Here is a 21,517-nt window from a genome sequence, read left to right as displayed (position 1 = left end):
CCATCAGTTTAATTATATTCAGTATTTTGCACCTACAAATTGATCCTATGCAGAGGTAGAATGGGCTTAGGCAAACCTAACTGTACAGGACTGTAGCCCTTAAGTCTCATCAATAGACACAACTGTCGGTATTTTTAGATGTGATATATTTGGGGAAAAAACACACAGAGGTACCACAGAGAAAATGTTTATTAAGTGCAATAGAAATCTATTAGATCCAGAACCCCAGCTGTCAGACCATTCCATTAATTTTTATATTGCATATGTATTAAAATATGTTCAGCAATAAGGACATTTACATCCTATTGTGATTCTCCTGTTACATGAGTGAAAACATACAATCCCTCTTATAATTGGTGATAAAAACATTAGCCTGCTGAAATCTGGCCCATAAGATACTTCAAATGGGTTCTTTGGTTAAAAGGAAGGCCTGTGGCGCATTTTCAGTACAAAGCATTATAATATGCAGAAAGGAGTTTTGACCAGGCAATAGTAACTTTACAAGAGGATGCTCTGTAAGCTTTGAAGATACTTTACTTAGCCTGTATCCAATGTTATATTGTGTTGGGAAGTGAGTACCCAGGAAGAGCCATGAAATTGGCTGCACATTAACAGTCCTACAAAGAAATCATCCTGTTTGAAAAGATAATCTAGGAAGGTTTGCAGGATTTCTTAACTGACAAGAATGAGTCAGTGGTAAACCTGCAAGGAGGGATCCAAATTTATACCTCTAACAAAAGTGAAAGGCCCCCAGCTGTTCTTTACAAGGCAGACTCAGATTTGGGATTAGCACCTTTGGTCAGTTGTCAGGGGCCAACTTCCCTGGGGGGAGTCTAGCCACCACTTATCCTTTGCAGCTGCAAAGAGTTGAGCTCCTGTCCTAGGCTGTCCTGGTTAAAGTTCCTCTGCCCTCCTACAGTGGAACCAACCTGACTGATTGATTGGGTTTTTAGCCTGCCCTCCCCGCAAGCAGGCTTAGGGCGGGTTACAACCTGTTATTAAGGATTGTTTATTATGGATTGGTGACCCCTTAATCACCTATTTGAGCCTCTTATAGTTTTAATTAAACCACAATATTGATGGTTGGTTCTGTTGGTGGCACTGATCTTTATCAGGCGTCCTGAGGCAAAATCAGTTAAAAGAAAAGCAAAAGGCAAGAGGGACTGAATTGTCCCAGCTGTGTTAACATGATAGCAAAGCTTCTGCCTTCAGAAACTCTTTCCACACATACTTGTCTGCAGCGGCAGAACTTCTAATTTTCTGTCATGGTACCATAGTGCGTTGCAAAGGATTCTGGGGCATCTTGTAGTAGGATGCACACTTGTGGGCCACAAGCCATGCATGCTGGGCTTCACTGTCATACATTGTGCAGAGCAGTAGTGGCAGGTGAGCTGCCTTTTGCAGGAGCATGCCCGCATTATTCCTACTGAGGAACCCCAGTCAGAAAATGCTGCATTATGGGAGCAGACATGCAAAAATGGAAACGATGGCATTAGACTCATAATCTTTTTGAATGTTTCACTAAATTAAAATCTTGCAAGTAGAAAATTAGCACAGAAGAGGAAGGGTTAGACTAGAACTTTTCTGTTGTGCTACTTTTCTTCTTGCAGGGAAGATTGGTTATATTTAGGGATCAGCAAAGCTCAGGAGAGAAATTCTGTGCTAATACCCACGATATGGAACACCAGACATCCACAGAATTCCTGCTCCACACCTGGGAGCAGCTAAATTGCATAGATGAAATTGCAGACAAAGCCTGTATAATACTTAGGCTCCAGGTGTTCTTGTTCGTGTCTGATTTATCTCAAGTTGCAGTGCCTTATGGATGCTGTAGTTGACTACAGTAACCATGAAGCAATGTGACTGAGTAAATTTTGAATACACAAAAGTAGCCAATGTCTGTATTATACCAGTACTGGAAGACACTGCCGGTGGTGGTGAGAAGACGAGGAGGGAAACAAAAATGGCTGGAACTAACTATGCCTAGGCCAAAACCAGTGACACTGACCTAGCCAATGTTGTTATCAACCTGCAGTGCTTCTTGGCCACCACTGCCAGTACATTAGAGGGGCAGAAGGGCTGCGGGTGGAATTGAGCAAATTTTGTTGGTTGCAGTCATTAAAAATGAAACAACACTGTTCTAGGCCTTTTTAGGGTAAGGGCATTGATTTTAATGTCGTATCGTATGTTTGCTTCTATAGATGTTGAGGATCAATGTTTGAATTCTGCTCCCATGTTGCTAGGTGAGATCAAATATTCTTTGTAAAAAAATACATAATACATACATTAGGCAACTGTACAGTACTTTAAGCGACATTTCTCCGTAAGGCACAGCGGGCGGAGCTATGCAAATTAACATACTAATCAGCTATTGAAGTACCATATGCAGAAATGTAATAGGAAGCAAGGTAATACTCCTCCCTTGCCTTTTAACAGGTATACTTAACAAAATGTATAGAGTGTGACAGATGGATTTTGCTGACAGTATTAATAGTATTGACAAGGGGCTGAGGAACTTAGGAAAGAAATCGGAATGAAACGAATAAAGAATGGACTGGAATGGCAGCAGGTGGAGATTTGAACAAAGATTTAGTCCTATGTGGTCAAACTTCCAATGGCAACATTTGAATAGCTAAGAATGCAAAAATCAAAATCTTGACTCAAAGCTGTGCGGTAGCCCTTTGTAACCAAGCTACTGTAAAAAAAAAAAAAAAACTTTTTGTAATGTTGTAGAGTTCCACCTGGGCTGCATGCACCCTCTTCCCACTGGAGTATCAAAGCAACATCCAATGTTTTTAATGCTGATGCAATAAAGTGGGAACCATGAGCTTGTCCGGAAGTTGACCCCAGAACGGGCCTACTTCAGGTCATCCCCTGTTGAAATCCGGGTGTCCATTTGGCAGCTTCCTTCTTGACTCAGGCTTCAAAGAACTGCCGGTCTGTCTGTCTGGTGAATGTCCCACTGCTGTTAGACATCATGGTTCTGGTGACAAACTCTTGGGTGACTTGTTTGGTGAGGGTGCTGCCACTCTCCACACGCTGAGTGGTCATCAGTGTGCCATCTGCAACAAACGAACAAAGACTGATTTAGCAATTCCCATGTTTGCCTGTGTATGTTACGATATGCCCTATTTATCTGGGAGTCAGACCCACTGAATAAAGTAGGATTTATTTACATTATTTATAGTCTGCCTTTCTCACTGAGAATCAAGGTGGATTACACAGTGAGTTCGTACAGTCAATTTCAAGGACATTTCAATAAACAATGTAATAGGATCTATAGATGCAAATTTGCAAAGATTTAAAACCAGAAGAAATCCAATACAAAGTTGAAGATATGCTGAAAAAGAGCATAAGCAGGTCTAAGACTGACACATTAAACAGAGAACTACCAGTAGGAGCATACTTACACAGCAGCAGTCAGTACATAGTAGTACATTAGTAGTAAAGTCTATGGTCCCTATCCCTTTAGTGAAGCATCTCTCTGAAACCACTTCCTTACAGTACAGCCCTCCTTTCTGAGTAAAAAGCCCCCTTGAATCATTCAGTTTTGCATAGTTTGCAGAAAGCCAGGAGAGTGGTAACTTTGATGACCTCTTAAGGTAGGCCATTCCATAAGCTGGGGGCACCACAGAGAATGCATGTGTATGGGCAGCTGTTGATTTTGCCCAGGTACAAGGTGGCACCTGCAGAAGGCCCGGTTCAGATGAGTGAAGCAACCATGGTGGAACACAGGGAGAAAAGATGTCCCATAGAAATGCCAGACCAAGGCCTTGATGAGTTTTGTATGTGATAGCCAGTAAGTTGAAATGAGCCTGGTAACTGATAGGTAAACATGCAAGGACTGCCCTGTAAATAAGTTTTACTGGGGTGGACTTGCAAGATTCATTTCCTATCACTTCACAAAACTGCTGCTTGTGTGTTCCAACCCAAAAGTCGAGAGTTGTGAAGCAATAGGCTCTCTTGCTCTGTGGATGTGTTAGGTATCATTAGTGTAACAGTGGTGTATTTAAGACAAGCCCCTAATTTATCCCTTTTGTACTGAGAAAGTGATCTTGGCTTCATGCTTGCTTAGTTATTCCCAAATATGCAGATCAGGAATAGGGCCATGTGCATTTCATTAAAGGTGCAGTACTCTTGCTCCTTCCTCAGTTAAACTCCTCTCAGGACCAATTCATACATCAGTCTGGCATTGAGGTTTTTTCCCAAAGCCCTATTGTGCATGAGGAGCATCCCTTGTGGCAAGTTTGGTGTAGAGGCTTGGTGTAGTTGTTAAGAGCGCGGGACTCTAATCTGGAGAGCCGGGTTTGATTCCCCACTCCTCCACTTGAAGCCAGCTGGGTGACCTTGGGCTAGTCACAGTTCTCTGGAGCGCTCTCAGCCCCACCCACCTCACAGGGTGTTTTGTTGTGGGGATAATAATGGCGTACTTTGTAAATTGCTCTGAGTGGGCATTAAGGTGTCCTGAAGGGCGGTATATAAATCGAATGTTGTTATTATTATTGTAAGTAATTTTATGAAGTCATCTTTGAAAGCTCTGCTTTGTGTACCCTTGCCTTCTGAGACTAGGTGGGTGGCAACCTGGGAGGGGGTCTTCTCCACTGGCAGTAGCAGCACCAAAACTCTGGAACACTCTCCCCAAAGAGATTCATCTGTCACTTTGTGTTGCCATCTTCCGCCAGTGTGTGAAGACTTTTTTGTTTCACTCGGAGTTCCCTCAGTGAATCCTCCTTCCTCCCCGATGTTTGTAACTGTTTTATTTTAACATTCTGGTTTTAAATTGTTTTAATGATGCATTTACGTATTGTTTTTAATGACATTTATTGTTTTTAATGACATTTAAGATGATAGTTTAATTTGTATGTTTTAAATTTGTTAGTTGCCTTGATGGCCCTACGAGAACAAAAAGGCAAGGTAAAAATCTTGTCATCATCATCTATAACTATGTTAGGGGAAACCACTGATTCAATGGAAATTTAGAAAATATTCAGTTGCTGCTAAAGGCAGTATCCTGGGAGTAAGTCCCAATGAATAGACTTGAGTAGGATTCTGACTGGACCTGATTAGGGTTGCTCTCATAGTGTATTTACAACACATGCACACTTACTCGCTGCTTTCTGGTTTTGATGCATAAAGCAGGATGTGGGGAGAGAGATTCCCTCAAATTTTCTTAATGCTTTGGTTGAGAGCGCACAGGGCTGAGCATAATACCAAAAAGTGTTGTGGATACACAGATTCTGAGCTCAGATTTCTGTCTAAAAACTGGATGAGCTATTTACTGGTTAAAATACTCATTGCTAGGATGGGTAAGTAAGGGAACAATGCATGTATGCAAATGCACACAGCCCACCATGGGGCTCCTCTTGATGGAGGCTGGGTCAAGGGCATGCTTTCTTTTCATCACAATTATATTCCCAGGTACGCACTTTATTTTTTTAGCCAGTCACTCATATAGAAGAAATGAAGGAAGTGAACTCAAAGATACAAGCAGGGGAGCAGCTAAACCCAATCACGGTCCTAGTGACCGCCATTTCTTGGTGGAAGGAGCAGGTTTTGCTCTTCCCCTAGTTTTACTGATAGAAGCCTATTTGATTGGTCCCAGAGAAAATGGGATCCATTAAGAACTAAGCCTGCACCTAAGAGCATAGCTCATCCTTCCATCGGCACATCTTCACTTTGAGATATAGTCGCACTACAATATGACAAAGAGGACCCTGAATTGGCTTCTACAAGCCAAATGCGGTCATGAATGGCTCTTTGTGTGGGAGGGTCTGCGTATGAAGAAGGAGGATAGGACTGTGCCCTCTCCCTAACAAATACTCCTGAAACAGTGTTTTAGTTTTCCTCCGAAAGGTGCACGGAAACCTCTGGGACATCTTTGGACTGTAGGCTCAACTTGCTTTTTTGATCCCAGGCCTAGATTAAGAAGCAGGCTTTGCCCCTCTTTTCAGCAGTGCCCAAATTGCAGCCCATTTAATTTGCCACATAGAACTCAATGGGAAACACTGGGAACCGTGCCTGAGATGGTTTATACAGTTCTTACCTGCATATAAGGGGTCCAGTGCAGAGTGAGTGAAGCTGGTTTTGGTGGTATATTCTGTGGGGAGACTGTACACTTCCTCCTTGGTAAACTGCTGTGTTCCAAACTGAGAGAAAGCTCCTGAAAAAGAAAGGGCAGGGGGGAAAACGTGAACTCTGAAGTCCATTTCCAATTCCATTTAACGTTCTTAAACAATGTACTCTGGAAAGATGTTTGTGGGCAGAGAAAAAGACTACCATTTTAACAGAACATGATCCTCTCAAGTAATGGCTGATTCCGCACACATTGGATAATGCACTTTCAATGCACTTTATCAATCATTTGAGGTGGATTTTTTGTTCCGCACACAAAAAAATCCATTCCAAATGATCTATAAAGTGGATTGGAAGTGCATTATCCAACATGTGCGGAATCACTCAATGTTTCAATACAATCTAATAATTCTGTTGTGTAACAGAAAGTGTCCTATGTACTTAGTCTGCACATTATACTCCTTCCAAATTTTCAGTTATATGCAATGAAATTCAAATTCTAAGGTCAAAACGTATCATTTCAGTATTTTATCGCAAAGAAGATAATTCCAAATAGATCGCTGCCACCACTAATGCTTTAAATAACATTCATGTTCGAAGAACTTCATGCATATTATCTTATCCTTGCAACACTGAACGGTAAGCCAAAATTATTATTTCTATATTGCAGAAGGGGGTAGGTGGGGCTGAGGGTCAAAAACAGTGGCTTGCTGAAGGCTTACATCAGAGGCAATATTTAAGTCAGGGACTTCATAGAATCATAGAGTTGGAAGGGGTCTTACAGATCATCTAGTCCAACCCCTGCCCAATGCCGGAACGGCCTAAAGCATCCTTGATACGTATTTGTCCAGCTGCTCCTTGAAGACTGCCAATGAGGGGGAACCCACCACATCCCTAGGCAGCCGATTCTACTGCTGAATTACTCTTAACATGTCTTTAAGGTACACAACATCCCAGACTACTATAGTTGTTATCTACGAGCAAAAACAACCCACTTACAAGGGATACTCTTGGCTTTTAAGGACAGGACTATGCTTGGGATATTCATACATCCACCCTGGGTCAGTCCTCTTCAACTACCCCAAAAGATCACTACACTCAATATCACAAAACAGCCGAAGGCTGACTTATGGGTAAGCCGAGGCACTGCAAAGAAGCACAGTCTGTTTTTTTTTTTTAATCCTAAAAATATGACGTGTTTACAAAAGAAGTAGAGGTTAGATGCCAATAAGTATGCGATCCAAATGAAAAGCAAAAAAATGCCTGTAAGTTCCTATATGTATCACATACCTTCAAGAACTGGTACTAGCTTAAATTTTCAGGAGAAATTAGATTGCTGTTGAACTATGATCTTGGACTAATAAACTGCTTTTCTCCCATAAGCTCCTTGTGGGTGAGTGGGGAAGATCACCACTGCATTCGATACTTTCCTAGTCTATGCAAAATGTTGCCTTTCTCCCATCTATTTCCAGAAAGTCTCCTCACACAGACACGGCACAAAGAAGAACTCATTATAACTACTGTGGTGAAAAACCATACCTCCATCTTGAGATTCAATCGTGATAATGCCTTCTCTTTCAGGCCCGAAGCCTTGTGTGGTTTTGGCTTGGACTTTGAACTTATATGGAATATTTTCATTCAAGTAAGGGACTGTCAAAGTAGTCTCTGGGTTGTCTCCTTCCACATAGATATTCCTGGGTTCCCCTAAAGGAACATAAACTTTTAAAAAGGTAGAATCTAGAGAAGAAACAAAAGATCCACCAGAGCTCCCGTTCGCTACCAGAAAACGCAATCCAGAGAGGGTCCTTTGTCCCAGGACTTGGATAAAGAGGACCCCACATAGGAGTGAGGGTACACTTTCTTGGGGTTTGGAGGCCTAGAGGGTCCCAGTGGCAGCCCAAAGTGCAATCTCCATTACCATAAAGAAAAAAATGGAGGAAAAAGAACAGATCATGCCCGAGGATGTTCATAGAAACTTACTGCCTTGTATCTATGTATGGTGAGATTCGCTAGAGCCAATTATAAGCAATGTTACAGCAACAGTCTCAAGCAACACTTAGAATTGCTGGGCCTCCTGGTCCAGCCTAAATCCCTTCTCTAGAACAGAGTGCACTTGTACCTTTAAACCTGGACACTGAACTAGACTAAGGGCCAAGCTACACATGACGAATGACACTTGAACGGCAAGTGGATTGAGTGGAGGGCAAGTGAACAGGGAGAAATACACTTGCCATTCAAGTGTCATTCGTCATGTGTAGCTTGGCCCTGAGGCCTTTTCCACAAGGGTGTTTTTTGCCAGTTCTGGCCCCATACCACTTCAGGTTTTTTTTTCCAAATTTCGCATGCTTAACTCCCCCTTCAGATTTCAACAGGGCGTTTTCAAGGGGTCTGTTTGAATTTTCTGCCTATGCTGATGGTTTTATCAATGGGAGTTTGAGTCGCCTTTTCTGAGCATGCAGATTTTTCCTTTTAATCTTTTCCCCCTTCACTCTCTGTTCCGCCCTCCCAGCCACATCTGTAGGGCCTACTTCTCACTGACTGGTCTCTCGAGCCTCCTCTCAGTTTCTTCCTCTCTTTTCCCAAGACGCGCCTTTTTTATAAAGAAAACTTTATGACGATATAACATAATGTTGTTATTGCACTGAGCTGGTTTGCCCCACTGGTACCGGATTCTGCCTCCCAGCTCTGAGTCAACCCAGGCAGAGCTCTCTGGTTTGGATCATGGGGAGATCCTAAATCATAAACAAAAATGTCTACTTGGATCATGGCTGTCATCTATCAGGGATTTTTTTAAAAACCAAGCATAATAATATAACCATAATATCATAACAATATAATGACAGGGTTACTTTGTGTTGTGGTTTTATGGATCTCTTTTAGATTTTCAAAAATTAGCTTTTGGGGTAAAAAGTGTAGGGTTACCCTGAGCCAACACTGCACACGTGCCACGTTGGGGTTTCCTTTCACTTTTGTTTCTCTTTGGTTTTTTGTTCATTTGTTTGTTTTTCCCACTGCTATAGCTAATGCTGGGTGCCTCTGGTTGTCATAACGTCATTATAATGCAATTGGGTATACGTGAAAATTAAAAATTGCACCAGTGACATTGACGATGCCAACATTGGCATCCACAACCCCACACAATCCTCTTTTACGGTTGCCAGGTCCCTTGCCTCCTGGCAGAAGAGAGGGCCCCTGGCACTCGTCTTTGATTACTTCCAGGAAGTCACGTCATCGCAGAATCGGCTTGCTGCAAAGTGCAGAAGCTCTCTTGGGGCAGTGCAATGATGTCACTCCCAGGAAGTGATGTCATTGGGCTGCTGCAGGAGCTCGCCAGGAGGTGCATTCCCACACTTTCCCCTCCTACCAGCCAGGTGAGTGGTGGCAGGGAGCAGAGGGTGGGAGCGGGGGATCCCCCACCCCCACCAGGGGACCTGGGATCCTTGTCCTTTTTATTTCATGATGGTGTGGACAAAAATTAGACGGCACCCACAGCGGGATTAAAGGCGGCATGCCGAAAGGTAGGTGGCCGAAACAAATCCGATTCTTGAGGAACAAACACTCAAAAAGAGAGGAGAGGAGTGGCCTATGTGGAAAAGGCTTGAGAGATAGAGATCTGTTTTCTTCAATTTGACTAAAAAAAAAGATCAAGACATTGATAATCCCTTTTTAATGAATAAAAAGTTATAAAATCATTAGCAAACTTGTAGGAATCATGGACTGGGTATTATAAATCAAAGGCAGGCATATTTCAGAAATGTAGAATATGTAACAGTAATTTCAGTATAAAAATAAACATTCTTAAGGGAACATGAAATTGTAAGCATGGGATGAGGAATTGTGGTGAGGGGACAGGATCACACATCTATACTGGGTAGAGTTGCCTTTTCCCCCACTGAGGGCAGGGGAACTGGGTTGCCTTTTTCCCACCGTGGGAAGGGAACTCCTGCCTCCAGTTGGCCCCTCCTGCTGCCGCTCAGCTGGGTAGCAAGAATAAAATGGGTGAAATGGGGAGGACAAGTGCCAGCATCCCAAAACACTGATGTCACTTCCAGCATGACCAGAAGTGACGTCAGCGCACCACCGGCAACAAAATGACATTGAGCCTCCTCCTGCCAATTGCTAGTTTCATGCCAGCAACACTAATCCCGAGCCTGAAAAAATTCTTGGGTTACAAGGATTGCCACCTGGCAACCAATAGCAGAGTTTCCTGCGATTCCTAGAGAGAACTGGTGTCACTTTTGGTTCCCCATGAAGTGACATCACACCATCAACCTGGGGGGACTTGCAAACATATAGGGTGCTGTTCTGTAATATAAGCCAGGAAATAGTTTCTGTGAACACAGGAGGTTTCACATTTGAACTGGAATAGAGTTTAGAACTTCCACATACCTCCGCCATGTAGCATTTCACAAGTGACCATGTAGCCCAGAATCAATCCATTGGGTTGGCGGGGTCTTTCCCAACTCAGTTGAAGAGAATCTGGACTCAGAGCTGTGAACACCAGAGGCCCTGGTGCACTAGGTGTGCTCAAGGTAAATGGAGAGCCTGTATGAGCAAAAACAAAAAGTCAGTGTTCTCAGCAAAAACCAGGAAGAACTGAACTGGATTGTTGTACAGAATAATTCATTTCCTCAATACAAAGTAATAAGATTCAGATCTAAAAATTTGGAATGTTTAATATGCAAAGTCTGACTATCTTTCTGAAGTGGAATCAGTGCCAAATTGTAAACATCTAATATTGAAATAAAACACTGCATAAATTTGTATTTTGGTATGTTTTCCATATTCAGCATTGTTATATTCAGGTAAAAAACAACAAATTCAAGTTTTAGTGCTGAAACTTGGGTTTCAAAACATACACATTCTCCAAAAAAGAAAAACCCTGAAATGTTAATCAAAACTTCTTTCCTTAATAAATTTTTAAGGCTTTACCTTTGCACATTTTAAAGCAAAAATGTTCATTTCAAGTTTTTCATGTTAAAGGCTGCCTGACACACTAACATAATCTTAATTCCACCTAAGAACTCCAATATTTAGCCCAGTGTGATACACAGAGAACAGGAAGTAAATTTAAGTTTTATAATTCAACTTCTCAGTTTCAAAATTTGCCTTTTTATAGAAAATTCAGATAAAAAGTTAAATTTTTGCACATTAATTTCAAAGTTAAAGAAATTATTGTGCAACTTGAATTTTGTTTAATTGACCCTCTTAAATTTTTGTGCAATATAATTTGCCTAAACTTGTTCTGTTTCCTCCCTCCACCTTTCCATTCCTTTTGCTTTTTTATTTTTAATATATGCCACTTTATGTAGAGATCTGGTTTTTAATCTTTTGGATTAGCATACTCTAAGTGGTAATGGCAGCAACAAACACTCCTCCACTGCTCCAGCAGCATCCTATACATATCCTTCCCAACAGAGTTATAAGTGATTGCAGTTCTTTTTGTAAGTAAATAAAAGCTAACACACTCAAAAAGTGATACGTAAATGATTGGCTCATCAACATTTTTAAAATTCTGAATTCAGACAAAAGTAATGGGTCAGTTAAATTTTGCAATCTCCTCTAAACATAAGATTTTTGTCTTCGTAGTATTCAGATTATTATAACCAAAGTTAAGGTGGCAGAGGTAAGGAAGAAGAAAAAACATAGGTAGAGTATGCAAAATGATACCATTAATCAGGGCTTTTTTTCTGGGAAAAGAAGTGGTGGAACTCAGGACTGCACAATGACGTCACTTTGGGTGAGCTGGAACAAGGGGGCAGTTCTTTAAAGTTTAAATCACCCTCGGCAGAAATGGTCACATGGCTGGTGGCCCCACCCCCTGATCTCCAAACAGAGGGGAGTTTAGATTGCCCTCGGCACCAGCTGGGCGGGGCCATCAGCCATGTGACCATTTTCAAGAGATGCCGGAACTCTGTTCCACCGTGTTCCAGCTGAAAAAAAGCCCAGCCATTAATAAAGAGTTAATGTTTAGAGGACAGGTCATCTGCCTCATGGTGGTGCTTGGGAGAAAGGAGTTGTTGTTAAGATGGCTGCTGGAGTCGTTGCAGTTACAGCCTCCAGTCCCAAATTAAAGATGCCAAGCCTTGCCTGGCAACCAGCAGGAGACCTAGGGATGTTAGCCCCCCAGTGGCCTGACCAACAATGGGAAAGGAGGAGGAAGGCAGGCTGGGAGCCATGGAAGCTCGCAGAAAAACGGGGCATGTGTGTGCTCCTGAAGCCCCAATGATAGCTTCCAGTTGAAAAATAGAAGCTCTAGGCTCAGCAGGGCAAAATATGTTTGGGGTAGATTTCAGCCCTGCTGAGACCCGGTAGCTTCCAGTTTTCAACTGGAAGTGATGTCATCAGGGCCTCCGGAATATGTGAAGGAAGCAAAACTGAGATCCCTGCCTGCATGTTAGCACCCAGTCCCCTGCTTTGAAGTTGAGGGGGATTGGCAACCCTAGGGAGACTAGGGGTGGTGTTAATGGATGTCACATCACACCTCTCTAGGAATTTCCAGAAACTCTATGGTACAACCTAGATTCCTAGAAAGGACTGATGTCACTTCCAGGTCCCCCCCACTGAAAGTGAAACAATGCCATTGTGCCAATGGCACCCCCATCCCTCCCCAAGAGTCCTGCCAGTTGCCAGCTACTGACTAGCAACTTTATTTGGAGGATGTTCATATATTCATTATAACAAAGAGGAACAAGGGATAGGACAAAAACATATGTGGAGTGTCAATAGAGAATTCTGTATAGGATATAGTGAAGCCTTGAAATCCTTTGCAAGTCTCTGTTTTGATTCTAAGCTTTCAGCACACACTAAGAATTTTCCCATTCTCTGCAATCATTGGGGCTAGAAATCTGCCTTTAAGAATGAGTTCTGGTATGCTCAGGAAGTCAAATACCACAATGCAAAGCACACAGGAAGAATAACCCCAACCCTACTTTGACTCCCCCCCCTCCACTCTCCTCAAAAATGCATAGCATGAAATCAGTGTCAACGATCTAAAAAATCTCGGGAAGCAATAATCATACCAGAAATGCATAAACTTCTTGTGGTGCATTATGTAATGGAAGCCACATTACCTGGAACAGGACTCAGAGGGCTACGTGGATCCACTTGGGACTCAATAGTAATCACTCCCTCTCTCTCCGGACCCCAGCCTTCGTCACTTTGGGCCTTCACTTTGAAGACGTAAGAGTGGTTCGGCAACAGGTCATCCACCACCACTGAGTTCTGATTAGGATTGGGAATAGTAAGCCTGTGCATTTCTCCTAGAAGATGGGGAGAAAAAAACAACATCAGTCATCTTCACAAGCATGGCTGTAAAAATATAGAAAACTGCATGAATCCCACGTGCCACGTAGAGCAAAAAAAGAGGCACAGTTGCCGCAGCACCTGGAAATCACAGGAAAAGGAATCCACAAGCAATAGGATTAGACTCGGCTGGAGTAACTTTGCCTAAGATTAAGTGTAGTATGCATTTCGAGCCAGGGTGCTTTTCATTAGAGTTCAGAATGTATGTGGTCTTCTCTATTCCTGCCAAAGAAGCACTTGATAACAAATCCTTCAGTGATCTGTTGCTGAGCACTTTTGGGATGAAATAGGGGAAGACTATATTGGCTATGCCCAATAAAGAGCACCCAGCCCGTAACTTTTTCATAAGCAATTGACAGCACCTACAGCTTCCCCTCCCACCTCATATTTTGCCATGTGGATGTGCTGTGAGAAGTTACACGCATTTGTAACTTACTGCCCTGTCTACATGTGGTGAAATAGATATATGACTTTCGACAACATCACATATTCCACACAGCAATCATTTCTGCAAAGGTAATCTTAAGTGCCTGAAGGCATTCATACCAATGGAAGAGGAATTTAGATGATTCCCAACCTACATAATCTTGGAAATCGCACATTCATCTTCTGTACGGAACATTCCTTTCCCTTCTTCTCATCATGAAATCATACAAGTGTCATAAAAATAGAGGTAGAAGACATTGAGCCAAGCTACAAGTGACGAATGACACTTGAATGGCAAGCGAACAGACTCACGTGTATTCCTCCTTGTTCACTTGCCATTCACTTGTGCTCCACTTGATCATGGAGGAATAGGGAGGAATACACGTGAGTCTGTTCAGTTGCTGTTCAAGTGTCATTCGTCACTTGTAGCTTGGCTCATTGTGCCAGTATTTAACTTCTTGCTCTCATTCATCAGACATAACACTTCCTTCTACCTCTCTTGAGGGTTTCTCTTTCCTATCGTAGCATCAGTGCTACCAATATAAAAACAGAAACAGCTGCAGGCTAGTTCATAAGTGATTGTTTTTAAAAGTTGGAAGAGTGCAAAGTGATGTGCTCATCCCTCTGGCATGTTTTGAATGTCCAACATTAAACTTAAACATCTCCCTGTGGCAAGATATGCAAGCTTTCTCAGAATCTAGAGTGCATGTATACAAGAGTGGAAAGGAAGTGCCTAGGGCTTAGGTGATCGAAACATGATGTTCCTGCTCCCTTTCTTTCTTTCCACTTGTTTCAAACACTGTTTCAAACCAAAGGGGCATCCCTAGGTCACTTTGGTCAAGAAGGAATCTTCCTCCAGGCCAGATTGGCTGGGTATCCTGCACAGGTCTTTTGGCTTCCTCTGGGCATAGAGCAGGGGTCACTGGGGGAGATGACGTGGGGGGGGGGAGAGAGCTGTAAATTCCCTGTATTGTGCAGGGGGTTGGACTAGATGACTTTGGGTGTACCTTCCAGCTCTGTTTCCATGTTACTAGAGTCTCTCTACATGAGACCTCTTACACGCGGATGCTCAAGTGAAGAGAGATGCAATGTTAGCCGGGAAGTGAAGGCTCTGTCAGTTTCACCTCTCTAGAGCTGGCAGAGATAGCTCCTTAGAGAGTTTATTTCTTCTTCGCCTCCCCAAAGGCTCTGCCAATTTCACCTCCCCTTCAGGGAAGCGAAAATAAAATAACTCTCCGAGGAGCAATCTCTGCCTTTGGCTCTGTCTTTTTCAACTACGCTTCTCGGCTAATATTGCATCTCCCTTCACTTGAGTGTCCTCAGGTAAGAGGGCTCATGTAGAGAGACTCTATGACTGGTGACTATCCTGTAACTTGTAAAAAACATTATTTCACCTTTGCTGGTAAAAGACTATGACTGAGAAAGGGATAAAAGGAATAAAATTCTTTGCCTCTGTATACTCAGCTCTTGGCAGAATGTTCAGGCAGCCTATAATACCTCTACGCTTCTAATTAAAATATGTGGGCTCCTTCTACAAATTAATGGCCCCCAACTCGCTCTGTATGAACAGTTGTGGGATCTTCACTAACCTCCATTGAGGAGCTGGTACTGTACGCTGTATCCTTGTACCTCCTTGTCACAGTGCGGCTCCTGCCAGCTGACCTTCAGTGAGGTTGGCCCCAGGGCAGAGAACACTAACCGGGTGGGAGTGTCAGGGACTCCCAGATGAGTCCTGGAATCTGAGTCAGAGACAGGTAGACGTTAGCTTAGATTTGAAAGCAAGGGAAGTACCAATAAACATCTCGCTTATGTTCGTGAATGCCCCTTCTGTGTCCAGGGAGAACATGTAGAATGTCCCTTTGCAAATGCTGTGAGAATCTGGCTAAAAGAGGACTACAGATAATGAAGTGAGTTGCTACGGAGAAGAGCCATCCCACCCAGTAGCATCAGCAGCTTGGACCTTGCCTGGTCTCAAAGAAGCAACTTCCTGACTGCAGTAGACAAAGAGCAGGAGAACTGGCTTTGCAGAGCAAACTCCTTTTTCTCCTGTCCCCAGATCCAGGATTCCTGGGACACAACAAGGCCCCATGCAGGCTGAGGCAGGGTTAAACTCACTCACCCAGAAGCACTGTGTCCAGGCTGCTCAGTGCTTCACAGACATCTTCGGAGTGAGTGCGGGCCCTGGCTTTCTGTGGGAGGGCATAATGCACAGACTGTGTGGCTGGCCCTGAGATGCCTGCACAGAGAAACAGAGTGGTACTGGGGTCAAGGTCAGTGCTAACGACACAAAGGTCTGGGTACGAGGGAAGCCCTGCTTATTGGTTTCAAAGAATCTCTCTACGCAAGACATCTTACACGGAGACGCTCAAGTGACTTACTTTCTCAGTGGTCTTATATTCAAGTGTATTCTGTCTCCCTAGCAGTGCATGTGTATCCGCAATGGGAGAACAAGTGTAAGAACTTTCATTTGCGTGTCCCCGTGTAAGATACCTTGTGTGGACAGACTCAAAGGCTCAGCTCAGACAGTGTGATGACTGCGCTCTTCCCAAAAAGATCAGAGCAAAGCAGCGTTGGGGAAAGGCACACTGAAAAAGGGAAAGGATGACTGGAGCACAATAAGAGCATGATGTCGTGGGAATGTGCCAAAAAATACCCCACTCCAGTTTGAAAGCAAAAGCAAAGCAAAACCAGTGTGGAGGTCGCCTGTTTTGCGGGGAAGGAACTGACCTCTAACCAGCTGTGTAAGATCTACCCCACCTCTTTCTTGCAGGTAACTTTTAAAAAAATCTTCTTAAGCCTGAACTGGCCCAAATGTACAAGCCTTTGCCCAGCTACAGGGGGCTACTGGGAGAGGGAGCATCTGAAAAGATTCACAGCTGAGGCATTGACCATCTGGCATGGGAATTTTTGACAGGCCCTCTGAGTTGGCAGCAGAGACACCTGATCTGGGTAGGCTGTGCACCGCGCTGGCTCAGAGGAGTGCAATTTTCTATTTGTTTACTTAAACTGCTTTGGTTGGATTTTTAAAATTATATTTTGCTATTTTTGTAAGCCCCTTTGGTTCTCTACTGGAGAGAAAAGCAGGGGGAACTGCATAAATAATAAAATAAAAGCATGTGCCTTTGATTAACTGTTTGTGTAAGCCACCTTATGAAACTTGTTTTGACGCAATGGAAGTGCCTCCCCATTTAGAGCTATGTTACAAATAGCCTAGAAACCAGTAGCACAAAAACAACAGAGCCTTGTTCCAGTAATATCTGCTTGCAATGGGACTGAAACCTATTTTGCCTTCCAATAGTAAAGCAGAATAACATATGGACCTTTTTCTTTTAAATTGGTAATAGAATGGTCAACAGTTTTCTGGCAGAGATATGAACTAACTGATCTGTTTTGGCCATACGGGTGCCATGATCTCCAGCATCACCTTGCCAAAGATCAAACTGGACCCTTCTTCCCTCTTGCACAAATGGAAAAGGTGGTAACAACAACAACAACAACATTCGATTGATATACCACCCTTCAGGACAACTTAATGCCCACTCAGAGCGGTTTACAAAGTATGTCGTTATTATCCCCACAAAACACCCTGTGAGGTGGGTAGGGCTGAGAGAGCTCCTAGAAGCTGTGACTGACCCAAGGTCACCCAGCCTGCTTCAAGCGGAGGAGTGAGGAATCAAACCCGGTTCTCCACATTAGAGTCCCACGCTCTTAACCACTACACCAAACTGGCTCAGGTTGATAGGATCCAACCTGAAAGCATTATTCAATTTGCTACATATAGCTTTGCATTGTTTATTTTTAAAGGATCAAAAATGTGTACTCCTTTTAAAAAAAATCAATAGAAAAACTCCATTCCACCCATTACAAATATGGCATGGGCATGATGGGAGGAAAGTCTTAGTCTGCAATTGTTGATGTCAAAGGTATGATCCAAAATAGACCACCCATGACAATCACAACAGGATCATCAAAATGTGACTTGATCGCAGTCTATTTGCAACAGAAGAAAGGTATTTTTATGTTCCACTACTCAATGGTTTCACATGCATAGTGATTTCCTAAATAAATTCATATCTGTACAAGACTTAAAAACTGAGTTGCTGATAACTGGGAGCCCATGGGTTCCAGTTTCATCCATTCCATTAAACTGCATCATCTCCTTAGCAAAGGACAACTTCCAAAGCAGGGGGAAATTCTGAGAGTTAAAGATATCTTCTATGATCATTAAGGTAGCTAATGGTAAGAAAAGCTTCTTAATCTTTAGTTAATGCCAATCAGTTTCAAGAGGGACATTTTACATTATTCTCCCTGCCACTTCTGGTGGCAACACAAACATAAAACCATTGGCTTAAGGATGACACATGGGGAGATGCAGAGAACTTTTCATGAAGTCGGAGCATTAATCAGCTAGGATCACCGCTGTTGAACAAAATGGCAAAGCAGCCCACAAATGAAATTTCATATGGAGAAGGAGCAAGCCGGGTGGGGGTTGGAGGGAGAATTAGACCATATTGGAACATGCACATACAGACAGGCACATATATATAAAGCTGGTGAAGAGCTGAGGACTCCATATCATGGACAAGTTGGCTAGTTATGAGATGAGTTCACTGTAGTGGAGACATGCCTTGAGGAAGACTATTAGCAATGCTTTGCCATGAGCAGTACCTAGATACTTAGAAATCCAAGAGGGCCCATCAGTCATGACTATAGAATCCCAAGCATCACTGTTGTCATGGTAACCCTTCATGCTTGCCCTGCTCCTGAAGCCTACATCCTGTCGCTTCCCAGCTTCTTCCTGTAGGGGAGGGAATATCCTCCTTGCATGTTCTACACAGGATACGGCAAAACAGAGAGACAGAAAGAAGCACCATTGAAGACACCAGAAGAGACTGCAGCACCAATGCCAGACACAGCACCACACACAGAGAGCAGACTGCTGGAAAAGCGTGCCTTTTCTATGCTTGTGCTGGATTGGCTCCTGTATACTTAAAGACAAAAGGCAATCATGCAGGAATGAGAAAAGTCACAGGCGCCAACTCCAGGGACAGAGGAAACTTTGGGAACTTTTGGTAGAAGAAATCCCTTTCTTAATTTAGATTTCTACGAGTACTGTCTATTTCAGGGAGAAGAAGGGGCTTGGAGAAGAAGACGGGAGGTAACATTTTAGTCACTTTTTTACTGCCAATCCATCTCGGCCACTTTTACCTTTGGCGGCACCTGAACTTCAGGACACACCGTGAAACATCATATCCAGACAGGTGAGAGAGAGTGCTCTTTTCTGGTGTGCTTTTATGCACAGTGATGGTCGAGTAACAATCAGCCCAGAGATGGATGTTTGTGTGAAAGCCTCGAAATGTGTTAAAAACATTTTCTTGCTAACGAACAAGCAGCTGGTAAACAGACACAAATGGCTGCTTTACAGTTGGCATGCATATGTAACAAACTGGACACTCACTGAATAAGCAGCTTTCTATGTGTCAGTTACAAGACCGCACTTAAATAACAAAGGAAAACAAAAAGTTTCATTTCTAGAATGGCGACCAAATTCCTTTATATATGTGATTTACAGAGAATGGTCACAAGCATTGCCTATTTGTTTCAGGTGGGTTCCCATGTTCAGGACTTTTTTTCTGGGAAAAGAGGTGGTGGAACTCAGTGTGTTTCCCTCTGAGAAAATGATCACATGGCTGGTGGCCCCGCCCCCTGATCTCCAGACAGAGGGGAGTTGAGATTGCCCTCCACGCTGCTTGGTGGCGCTGGGGGCAATCGAAACTCCCCTCTGTGTGGAGTTCGGTGGGCGGGGCCACCAGCCATGTGACCATTTTCAAGAGGTTCCAGAACTCCGTTCCACCGTGTTCCCACTGAAAAAAAGCCCTGCCCATGTTGGTCTGTAGTAGAAAAGCAAGATCAAGTTGGTCTTTAAGGTGCTACTGGAACTGAATCAAGTATTGGCTGCTGTTACACAGACTAGAGAAATATGTAGAATATCTTCGAGTTAATAAGTAGAATAATTGGCTATGACTAACTAGGAGAGAGATCTTGGGGAAGCAGTAGCTAGCTGAATGAAAAATGTGGATGCAGAGTACTGGGGCAGTGGAAAAGGTAAATTTCATTTAGGGATTCCTAGGAAAGCAATCCCCTTCCCTCAAGAAAATCTTTGTCCTTATCCTAATGCCTTTGGAAGCTTAATATATTTTAAGTTATTTAATAAAGTTGATTAAAGTTAATATATTTAAAAGGAAATAGAGAAATTAATGGAGGGTAGGTCTGTCAATACCCATTAGCCCTGATAGCTAAACAGAACATCCAAGTTCAGTGTCCTTCTGAATATAAACCACTGGGGGAGCGAACAACCATGGGGGAGGACAGTTGCTTTCATGATCTGCCTGAAGGGCTTTCTGGGACCATCTAGCTGGCCACTGCTGGAGATAGGAATGTAGACAGCAGGGCTTTTCTTATGCAGTTATTAGCTGTAACTTGACCAACTTTCTACTCTGCCACCACCGCAAACATAGAACAAATAAAGCAAAGGAGAGGAGGAATTTGCTGGCTTTGGAATTAAGGATTCCAAAGAATAGCACAGGAAGAATCTTCTTGCTATACTAATTCAGGGCAGTTTCAGCCAGACACTCACCTTGTCCAGACAAGACTGTGGTGGTATACTCCCTGGTCAGAGAGGAAGTTCCCATTACCCTTCTCTCATGGTGGATGTGTGGACTTAGATGATTGTAGCTGGAAGTCGTATTCCGAGTCAAGCTTCCCCCAGGGAAGGTGAAGTCCACCCGGCCATTCATCATGTGTTCTGTAAAAGGTTCATTTCATTACGGTTAACGACATTAGTTATGTCTGTGGGCAATTACCCCATACAAAGCTGAGACACTGCATCAGAGAGATCTCAAAATGTTCTAGCGCTTGAGCTTTATCTCGGTCTCTATATGTTTTGGAGCTTCAGAACTACTGCCAATCCTACGGGAAGCAGAAAGCTGCCTATCCTCCCGCGCTGAAAGCCTAAGGTAGTGGCAGGTCCAGAAGTACTCAGCCATAACAAGGTTTTGTTAAGAACAAGATAGTCTAAACCACAAGACAGATAAAACAGAGAGAGACGGATACTCAGATAAGGCGGTGGCTTTGTATGTTCTACCACGGAACTGATTTTATGTGAAAATCCTGGAAAGGAAATACTGTTAGCACAATTTAACAAACACAGCTTAAACACTCTTCTATTCCAGTGGTTAAGATTTGGTTCCAGACTTTTGGAGGAGGAGGAGTCATTACCAAATCAGTTGGTTAAACATGTTATGACACTTATGAGACACATGTATGTAAAAAGTCAACAAAGAGCGGTTAGGCATAACAGCTAAACAGAGCTGCCATATTCAGAGCTATTTCTCTGGGAACCTGATGTTAGGGGGACAGCTACCACATTCGCATACTCTGCTTGTGAACTTTACAGTGGTGCCTTGCTGTCTGTTCCTGGAAGCAGAGAGCAGGACTAGATGAATCTTGGTCTGATCCAGGAAGGCATTCTTAATTTCTGAAAGCTTCTGATGATATTTCCGAGGGACCCCTTAACTAGGAGCTAATTTAATATCTAATTTGTTTCTGGAAAACCAGCTACTCCGTCTCCCCTAAAAAAAAAAAACCCCTAGAAGCCATTTATATTCTCTTTACTTTAGTTGTAAAAACATTGAGTCCCACTTTAGGAAGTTTG

The 21,517-nt window shown here is 43.1% G+C and overlaps 1 protein-coding gene across 2 annotated transcripts in view; it reads right to left on the bottom strand.

Annotated features, from left to right (window-relative positions):
- Positions 1-171: 171 nt before the first annotated feature.
- ITGB4 (integrin subunit beta 4) overlaps positions 172-21,517 on the bottom strand; it is a 100,433-nt gene continuing 79,087 nt past the window's right edge. The window contains exons 35-42 of one of the 2 annotated variants that reach the window (XM_054975809.1): positions 20,441-20,608; positions 15,923-16,039; positions 15,393-15,542; positions 13,146-13,334; positions 10,462-10,617; positions 7,612-7,776; positions 6,044-6,160; positions 172-3,062 (exon numbers count right to left, since the gene is read on the bottom strand). In XM_054975809.1, coding sequence (XP_054831784.1) covers positions 2,917-3,062; positions 6,044-6,160; positions 7,612-7,776; positions 10,462-10,617; positions 13,146-13,334; positions 15,393-15,542; positions 15,923-16,039; positions 20,441-20,608 — 1,208 coding nt within the window. In that variant the 3' untranslated portion in view covers positions 172-2,916. The remainder of the gene's footprint in view (positions 3,063-6,043; positions 6,161-7,611; positions 7,777-10,461; positions 10,618-13,145; positions 13,335-15,392; positions 15,543-15,922; positions 16,040-20,440; positions 20,609-21,517) is intronic. The other variant, XM_054975810.1, reaches the window with a different exon arrangement.

Source organism: Eublepharis macularius, chromosome 4, assembly GCF_028583425.1.
Source record: "Eublepharis macularius isolate TG4126 chromosome 4, MPM_Emac_v1.0, whole genome shotgun sequence".
Lineage (NCBI taxonomy): Eukaryota > Metazoa > Chordata > Lepidosauria > Squamata > Eublepharidae > Eublepharis > Eublepharis macularius.
Note: the sequence above shows the minus strand (reverse complement) of the source record. Positions and strands in the feature narration are given on the sequence as shown.